The sequence below is a fragment of the Pristiophorus japonicus genome, unplaced genomic scaffold (assembly GCF_044704955.1).
Source record: "Pristiophorus japonicus isolate sPriJap1 unplaced genomic scaffold, sPriJap1.hap1 HAP1_SCAFFOLD_474, whole genome shotgun sequence".
Lineage (NCBI taxonomy): Eukaryota > Metazoa > Chordata > Chondrichthyes > Pristiophoridae > Pristiophorus > Pristiophorus japonicus.
In genome coordinates, this window is record NW_027254379.1 from 173,305 (window position 1) to 182,885 (window position 9,581).

The following is a 9,581-nucleotide window of genomic DNA, read 5'->3' on the forward strand; positions in this document are numbered from 1 at the left end:
GTGCTGTCTATTCTATGTAATGTATCCTCTGAACTACAGCTCCACTCTGCCGACCTAACTATTGACGAGCTTCTCACTCTGGAAGCTGCAATGAATTCCTTCACTAAATAGCTGCAGTGACCCTTTACAGAAGAACTCTGACAGAATGCAACAAGCTCGTGGTGCTGACCAGAAAGACAAGGTGGGACATGTCAATCAGAAATAGTGCCGTGTCCTAAACAGGTCGCTGGGTGTATTATCAGATCACCAGCCATTCCTGGTGTAATTCAGGGGATGGAAGTCTGGGGCTAAATATTATATTCCTGGACTGGAAACACTGGGACCCGCCTCTGGCCTGTGCTCAGTTGTTCTGTTTATTAATTAAATGTATAATTGAGGTAAACGGATATTTCACCGCGCTCTTCAACTGCTCTCTGAACTTGGACTGGGTCACCCCGTAAATAAATGTGTTTGTGCAGCAACTTAAATTCCGCAGTATATATCCGACTTGTCGAAAGGTATATAAAGAAACATTGTAATCAGCGGGATGTATTCCTGCAATGCTATAATATAAGAATTCTATAACAAATATCAGCCACAGCAGTATGAAGCTGCCAGATATGGTGAAGAGTAAAATGACAGACTTCCTCCTGCTCTCCATCTCTGGGTCACTGCCATTCCCCCCCTTGCTCTCACCCCTCAGTCCCTTCCGGACTCGACTGGCCACTGTAATGTGTCTGATTGTCAGAGCGTTGAGCAACAAAATTACAGCGAATGGGAGCAGTGGTGTTAATACCGTATCAAACCAGTCAAATCCCAGCCATCCGGGATCAGTATAATAGGCTGGCATTGAATAACAGAACCACTGAACATTGTTGATTATATATCCAGGTACAATTGTAAAGTAGAAGGGAACGTTTTTTGAAGAGAGCAGAATGCAGCTTGTTGCCAGGACCACAGCCGCAGTTCTCCCGGTGCAATATTTGGTTTTCAGCTTCTGCCAACAAATGGCCACAAATCGATCAAAGGTGAAAGTGACGGTGAACCAGACAGAACAGTCAGTGGCTACACAGGACAGGAGACGTATAACGCGACACACAGGGGTGATACCCAGGAAAGACCACGGGAAATAATACCAACTGATCCGGTACAGTATGATCGCAGTGATGACCACCAGTAGATCCGCCGCTGCCATGGCAACCAGGTAGCGAGTGGTGCAGGTGGACAGACCGCACTTTCCCCGGGACAGGACCACAATCGCCACTAAATTCACTGTAATAAACAGAAGGGAAAAGAGACAGTCAATTATTGGTCACACATTGTCGGTGACTGAGCCCAGACAGTAAGGCCTGTCATTTCGCACAAAAACAGTCGGGTGGACATCGGCTCAGGAGTTAACATGCAACATAGAAACATAGAAACATAGAAAATAGGTGCAGGAGCAGGCCATTCAGCCCTTCTAGCCTGCACCGCCATTCAATGAGTTCATGGCTGAACATGAAACTTCAGTACCCCCTTCCTGCTTTCTCGCCACAACCCTTGATCCCCCGAGTAGTAAGGACTTCATCTAACTCCCTTTTGAATATATTTAGTGAATTGGCCTCAACTACTTTCTGTGGTAGAGAATTCCACAGGTTCACCACTCTCTGGGTGAAGAAGTTTCTCCTCATCTCGGTCCTAAATGGCTTACCCCTTATCCTCAGACTGTGACCCCTGGTTCTGGACTTCCCCAACATTGGGAACATTCTTTCTGCATCTAACCTGTCTAAACCCGTCAGAATTTTAAACGTTTCTATGAGATCCCCTCTCATTCTTCTGAACTCCAATGAATACAAGCCCAATTGATCCAATCTTTCTTGATAGGTCATTCCCACCATCCCAGGAGTCAGTCTGGTGAACCTTCGCTGCACTCCCTCAATAGCAAGAATGTCCTTCCTCAAGTTAGGAGACCAAAACTGTACACAATACTCCAGGTGTGGCCTCACCAAGGCCCTGTACAACTGTAGCAACACCTCCCTGCCCCTGTATTCAAATCCCCTCGCTATGAAGGCCAACATGCCATTTGCTTTCTTAACCGCCTGCTGTACCTGCATGCTAACCTTCAATGACTGATGTACCATGACACCCAGGTCTCGTTGCACCTTCCCTTTTCCTAATCTTTCACCATTCAGATAATGGTCTGTCTCTCTGTTTTTACCACCAAAGTGGATAACCTCACATTTATCCACATTATACTTCAACTGCCATGCATTTGCCCACTCACCTAACCTATCCAAGTCACTCTGCAGCCTAATAGCATCCTCCTCGCAGCTCACACTGCCACCCAACTTAGTATCATCCGCAAATTTGGAGATACTGCATTTAATCCCCTCGTCTAAATCATTAATGTACAATGTAAACAGCTGGGGCCCGAACACAGAAGCTTGCGGCACTCCACTTGTCACTGCCTGCTTTTCTGAAAAGTACCCGTTTACTCCTACTCTTTGCTTCCTGTCTGACAACCAGTTCTCAATCCACGTCAGCACACTACCCCCAATCCCACGTGCTTTAAATTTGCACATTAATCTCTTGTGTGAGACCTTGTCGAAAGCCTTCTGAAAGTCCAAATATACCACATCAACTGGTTCTCCTTTGTCCACTTTCCTGGAAACATCATCAAAAAATTCCAGAAGATTTGTCAAGCATGATTTCCCTTTCACAAATCCATGCTGACTTGGACCTATCATGTCACCATTTTCCAGATGCACTGCTATGACATCCTTAATAATTGATTCCATCATTTTACCCACTACTGAGGTCAGGCTGACCGGTCTATAATTCCCTGTTTTCTCTCTTCCCTCCTTTTTTAAAAAGTGGGGTTACATTGGCTACCCTCCACTCCATAGGAACTGATCCAGAGTCAATAGAATGTTGGAAAATGACTGTCAATGCATCCGCTATTTCCAAGGCCACCTCCTTAAGTACTCTAGGATGCAGTCCATCAGGCCCTGGGGATTTATCGGCCTTCAATCCCATAAATTTCCCCAACACAATTTCCCGACTAATAAAGATTTCCCTCAGTTCCCCCTCCTTACTACACCCTCTGACCCCTTTTATATCCGGAAGGTTGTTTGTATCCTCCTTAGTGAATACCGAACCAAAGTACTTGTTCAATTGGTCTGCCATTTCTTTGTTCCCCGTTATGACTTCCCCTGATTCTGACTGCAGGGGACCTACGTTTGTCTTCACCAACCTTTTTCTCTTTACATACCTATAGAAACTTTTGCAATCCGCCTTAATGTTCCCTGCAAGCTTCTTCTCGTACTCCATTTTCCCTGCCCTAATCAAACCCTTTGTCCTCCTCTGCTGAGTTCTAAATTTCTCCCAGTCCCCAGGTTCGCTGCTATTTCTCGCCAATTTGAATGCCACTTCCTTGGCTTTAATACTATCCCTGATATCCCTAGATAGCCACGGTTGAGCCACCTTCCCTTTTCTATTTTTACGCCAGACAGGAATGTACAATTGTTGTAATTCATCCATGCGGTCTCTAAATGTCTGCCATTGCCCATCCACAGTCAACCCCCTAAGTATCATTCGCCAATCTATCCTAGCCAATTCACGCCTCATACCTTCAAAGTTACCCTTCTTTAAGTTCTGGACCATGGTCTCTGAATTAACTGTTTCATTCTCCATCCTAATGCAGAATTCCACCATATTATGGTCACTCTTCCCCAAGGGGCCTCGCACAATGAGATTGCTAATTAACCCTCTCTCATTACACAACACCCAGTCTAAGATGGCCTCCCCCCTAGTTGGTTCCTCAACATATTGGTCTAGAAAACCATCCCTTATGCACTCCAGGAAATCCTCCTCCACCGTATTGCTTCCAGTTTGGTTAGCCCAATCTATGTGCATATTAAAGTCACCCATTATAACTGCTACACCTTTATTGCATGCACCCCTAATTTCCTGTTTGATGCCCTCCCCAACATCCCTATTACTGTTTGGAGGTCTGTACACAACTCCTACTAACTTTTTTTGCCCTTTGGTGTTCTGCAGCTCTAACCATATAGATTCCACATCATCCAAGCTAATGTCTTTCCTAACTATTGCATTAATCTCCTCTTTAACCAGCAATGCTACCCCACCTCCTTTTCCTTTTATTCTATCCTTCCTGAATGTTGAATACCCCTGAATGTTGAGTTCCCAGCCCTGATCATCCTGGAGCCACGTCTCCGTAATCCCAATCACATCATATTTGTTAACATCTATTTGCGCAATTAATTCATCCACCTTATTGCGGATACTCCTTGCATTAAGACACAAAGCCTTCAGGCTTGTTTTATTAACACCCTTTGTCCTTTTAGAATTTTGCTGTACAGTGGCCCTTTTTTTCTTTGCCTTGGGTTTCTCTGCCCTCCACTTTTTCTCATCTCCTTTCTGTCTTTTGCTTTTGTCTCCTTTTTGTTTCCCTCTGTCTCCCTGCATTGGTTCCCATCCCCCTGCCATATTAGTTTAAATCCTCCCCAACAGCACTAGCAAACACTCCCCCTAGGACATTGGTTCCGGTCCTGCCCATGTGCAGACCGTCCGGTTTGTACTGGTCCCACCTCCCCCAGAACCGGTCCCAATGACCCAGGAATTTGAATCCCTCCCTGCTGCACCACTGCTCAAGCCACGTATTCATCTGCGCTATACTGCGATTCCTAACGTATATCATCCCAATGCAACCTACCTCCAACCCGCTACTTCCCAGTTTAGCAGAGACGGGGCAGTGGGAGGGAAGCCGAGCCACCCCAGCGGGCGGGTCGGCAACATTAATGGTAACATAGAAAGATAGAAAACAGGTGCAGGATTAGGCCATCCGGTCCTTCGAGCCTGCACCACCATTCAATAAGATCATGGCTGATCATTCCCTCTTTACCCCTTTCCTGCTTTCTCTCCATACCCCTTGATCCGTTTAGCCGTAAGGGCCATAACTAACTCCCTCATAAATATACCCAATGAACTGCCATCAACAACACCATGTGGCAGGGAATTCCACTGGTTAACAATTCTCTGAGTGAAGAAGTTTCTCCTCATCTTGGTTCTAAATGGCTTACCCCTTATCCTTAGACTGTGTCCCCTGGTTCTGGACTTCCCCAACATAGGGAACATTCTGAAACTATGACCCCTAGTTCTAGATTCCGACACGAGGGGCAACACCCTCTCTGCATCTACCCTGTCGAGCCCCCTTAGAATCTTATACGTTTCAATAAGATTACCGCTGATTCTTCTAAACTCCAACGATTATAGGCCCAGCCTGCTCAACATTTGCTCATAAGACAAGACCTTCATCTCAGGAACCAGCCTGATGAACCTTCGCTGAACAGTGCATGGTCACTGCAGGAAGATAATCAACCAGTGAGGATCGGGGACCGGGAAACCAGACCACTACTGTAGCCCCTCAGCCCGCGTTATTGACTCAACTGGTCACTGTCTCCATGACTCTGCCTCCTCCCTCCTCTCCTACCCATTCCACACTAGGTTACAGGCCCACAGGATCAGGACCACAGAAGGCGGGTATCTTCAGCTCAGAAAAAGGAAGACATGTTGTAAGCACTGGTGTGGGAGGTGGCATCATCGGAACAGATGCAACGCAGGCAGCGACACTCGGAGAATGTAATAGAGTCCTTCCCGCAAGCTGGGTGAGAGGTCATATCATCAAGGTAGCTGGAGCACTCTGCCGGATTATGGTAGATATTTGTCGAGAGCCTGTCCTCAGAAATGGACTTAGAGATGTCGAGGAAGGGGAGGGTAGTGTCAGACGGAGCATGTGAAGGAGACAGAGGGGCGTAAATTAGAAGCAAGGTTGACTGCATAATTAGAATAATGATTATTACTAATATTAATAATAACTATATTATTAATAATAATAACAATAACTTTTATTTCTATCACGCCTTTAATTTTGTTAAACATCCCAAGGTGCTTCAGAACAGTCTTAACAGGACAACACAGAAACATGGGACACCGAGATAAAAATTAAGAAATTAAAGCACATGACCAAAAGCTTGGTAAAAGAGGTTTAAGGAGGGACTTCCAGAGTTTAGGGCCCAAATAGCTAAAGGTAAGGCCACTGATGGTTGAGCAGTATAATGAGGGATGTTCGAAAGGGCAGCATTTGAAGAGCGGAGATAGCTTGAGGGGTTATGATGCAGAATAAGATTATAGAGATAGGGAGCTGCAAGGCCATGGAGAGATTTGTGAACAAGGATGATCATTTTCAAAATCGAAGCGTTCATTAACCGGGAGCCAATGTATGTCAGAAAGCACAGAGCTGAGGTGATGGCTGATCATGACTTTGTGCGAGTTAGGACATTTTCCACGTCATGGCTAGAAAATGAAATTGCGCAAACACAGTCATCAATGTACCTGAACAATATGTGAAGGAGGGGACCGGAGTAGAATTGGAACAACGAAGGTTCCCTGTATCCCAAGAAAAGGCAGCATCGCAAGGGACCATCCGAGCTCCCATTCCTGGACCATTGGAGAGTGGAGATAGAATATTGTTCAGACCAGAGGTCCAGCACTTGTACTTTCAGCAGGGGCAGTGCACTGGGGTCACTATCAGGATCAGCAACCTGCAAGGGTTTTCATTCCCAGCCCAAAGCCGGTGAGGGCGAGACGACTTCCAGTGTGAATGGCGAGTGAATTAAATTGTAAATGGGGCACTCAGAATGTATCAGCGGCGATAGGCGCAGGGAAACTCGCCATCCGCTGCGAGTTTCAGGGATGCTCGGGTTTACTGTACAATTGGACCATTTTCCAGACCTCGGGAGCCTACAGTCAACAAAGGCAGACTTTGATGGCAAAGTCCAACATTGCCTTCAGTGTGTCTGTGCAGACTTCGGACGCCTGAGGAAGAATGTGTTTGAAGACCAGGACCTCAAACGCAGGACAAAGCTCATGGTCGACAGGGCAGTAGTGATACCGGCCCTCCTATATGGTTCAGAGACATGGAATATTTACAGCAGACACCACAAAGCACAGGAGAAGTACCAACGCAGTCTCCGCAAATTCCTGCAAATTAATTGGCCGGAGTGTCACACCAACATCAGTGTTCTCGGTCAGGTTAATATCCCCAGCAGCGAAGCATTGACCACAGTCGATCAGCTCCGTTGGACGGGCCACATCGTTGGCATGCCTGACATTAGATCCAAAAAGCAAACGCTCCACACGGTGATTCGTTATTGTAAGCGAGCCACAGGTGGGCAGAAGAAAGCTACCATGAAACACTCCAAACCTCTTTTAATAATTGCAACGGCCCCTCCTATACCTGGTAATCCCTGGCCCTAGACAGCCCAAGTGGAGGAAAAGCATCCGTGCGGTGCAGAGCACATCGATTCTCATCGCCCAGAGCAAGCTGAAGCCAAGCGTAGATAGCGGAAGGAGTGCGCAGCAACCCGAACACCCCACACTGCCGTTCGGTCAACCAGCGTCTGCCCCATTTGTGACAGAGAATGCAGGTCATGCATTGGACTCTTCAGCACTCTGGGAAATAATTGTTAGTATGGAATCGAGTAATCCTCGAGTCCGAGGGTACGCCTCAGAAGCGGAAGTAGAATAAATAGTGACCCACACTGAGTACATCCGACAGAGAAAGACACTCCCAGTAATACATGGTCACCGGGTATGGTGTTCCACACTGGTTAGTGACCCACACTGAGTATATCCCACAGTGACACACACTCCCAGTAATACCTGGTCAATGGTGTACAGTGTTCCACACCGGTTAGTGACCCACACTGAGTATATCCCACAGTGACACACACTCCCAGTAATACCTGGTCAATGGTGTACAGTGTTCCACACCGGTTAGTGACCCACACTGAGTATATCCCACAGTGACACACACTCCCAGTAATACTTGGTCAATGGTGCACAGTGTTCCACACCCGTTAGTGACCCACACTGAGTATATCCCACAGTGACACACACTCCCAGTAATACTTGGTCAATGGTGTACAGTGTTCCACACCGGTTAGTGACCCACACTGAGTATATCCCACAGTGACACACACTCCAAGTAATACATGGTCAATGGTGTACAGTGTTCCACACCGGTTAGTGACCCACACTGAGTATATCCCACAGTGACACACACTCCCAGTAATACATGGTCACTGGGGTACAGTGTTCCACACCGGTTAGTGACCCACACTGAGTATATCCCACAGTGACACACACTCCCAGTAATACATGGTCACTGGGGTGCAGTGTTCCACACCGGTTAGTGACCCACACTGAGTATATCCCACAGTGACACACACTCCCAGTAATACCTGGTCAATGGTGTACAGTGTTTCACACCGGTTAGTGACCCACACTGAGTATATCCCACAGTGACACACACTCCCATTAATACTTGGTCAATGGTGTACAGTGTTCCACACCGGTTAGTGACCCACACTGAGTATATCCTACAGAGACGCACATTCCCAGTAATACATGGTCAATGGTGTACGGTGTTCCACACCGGTTAGTGACCCACACTCAGTATATCCTACAGTGACACACACTCCCAGTAATACATGGTCAATGGTGTACGGTGTTCCACACCGGTTAATGACCCACACTCAGTATATCCTACAGTGACACACACTCCGAGTAATATGTGGTCACTGTGTTATGGTGTTCCACACCGGTTAGTGACCCAGACTCCGTATATCCTACAGTGACACACACTCCGAGTAATACGTGGTCACTGGGTTATCGTGATCCACACCGGTTAGTGACCCACACTCAGTATATCCTACAGTGAAACACACTCCGAGTAATACGTGGTCACTGGGTAATGGTGTTCCACACCGGTTAGTGCCCCACACTCAGTATATCCTACAGTGACACACATTCCCAGTTATACATGTTCACTGGGGTATAGTGTTCCACACTGGTTAGTGACCCACACTCAGTACATCCTACAGTGACACACTCTCCCAGTAATACATGTTCACTGGGGTATGGTCCTCCACACCGGTTAGTGACCCACACTCAGTATATCCTACAGTGACACACACTCCCAGTAATACATGGTCACTGGTGGTACAGTGTTCCACACCGGTTAGTGACCCACACTGAGTACATCCTACAGTGTCATACACTCCCAGTAATACATGGTCACTGGGGGTACAGTGTTCGACACCGGTTAGTGACCCACACTCAGTATATCCTACAGTGTCAGACTCTCCCAGTAATACACGGTCACTGGGGTACGGTGTTCCACACCGGTTAGTGACCCACACTCAATATATCCTACAGTGACACACACTCCCAGTAATACATGTTCACTGGGGTATGGTCCTCCACACCGGTTAGTGACCCACACTCAGTTTATCCTACAGTGACATACACTCCGAGTAATACATGGTCACTGGTGGTACAGTGTTCCACACCGGTTAGTGACCCACACTGAGTATATCCTACAGTGTCATAACCTCCCAGTAATACATGGTCACTGGAGGTACAGTGTTCCACACCGGTTAGTGACCCACACTGAGTACATCCTACAGTGTCATACACTCCCAGTAATACATGGTCACTGGGGGTACAGTGTTCCACACCGGTTAGTGACCCACACTCAG

General features: G+C 47.0%; 1 protein-coding gene across 1 annotated transcript; it reads right to left on the reverse strand.

Moving 5' to 3' along the window:
• Window positions 1-340: 340 nt before the first annotated feature.
• LOC139252668 (probable G-protein coupled receptor 139) lies at window positions 341-1,243 on the reverse strand (the record flags this gene model as incomplete). The annotated part of the gene is made up of 1 exon (XM_070873444.1): window positions 341-1,243. A coding segment is annotated over one exon (903 nt), but the record flags the coding sequence as incomplete, so codon positions are not given.
• Between the last annotated feature and the right edge of the window lie 8,338 nt (window positions 1,244-9,581).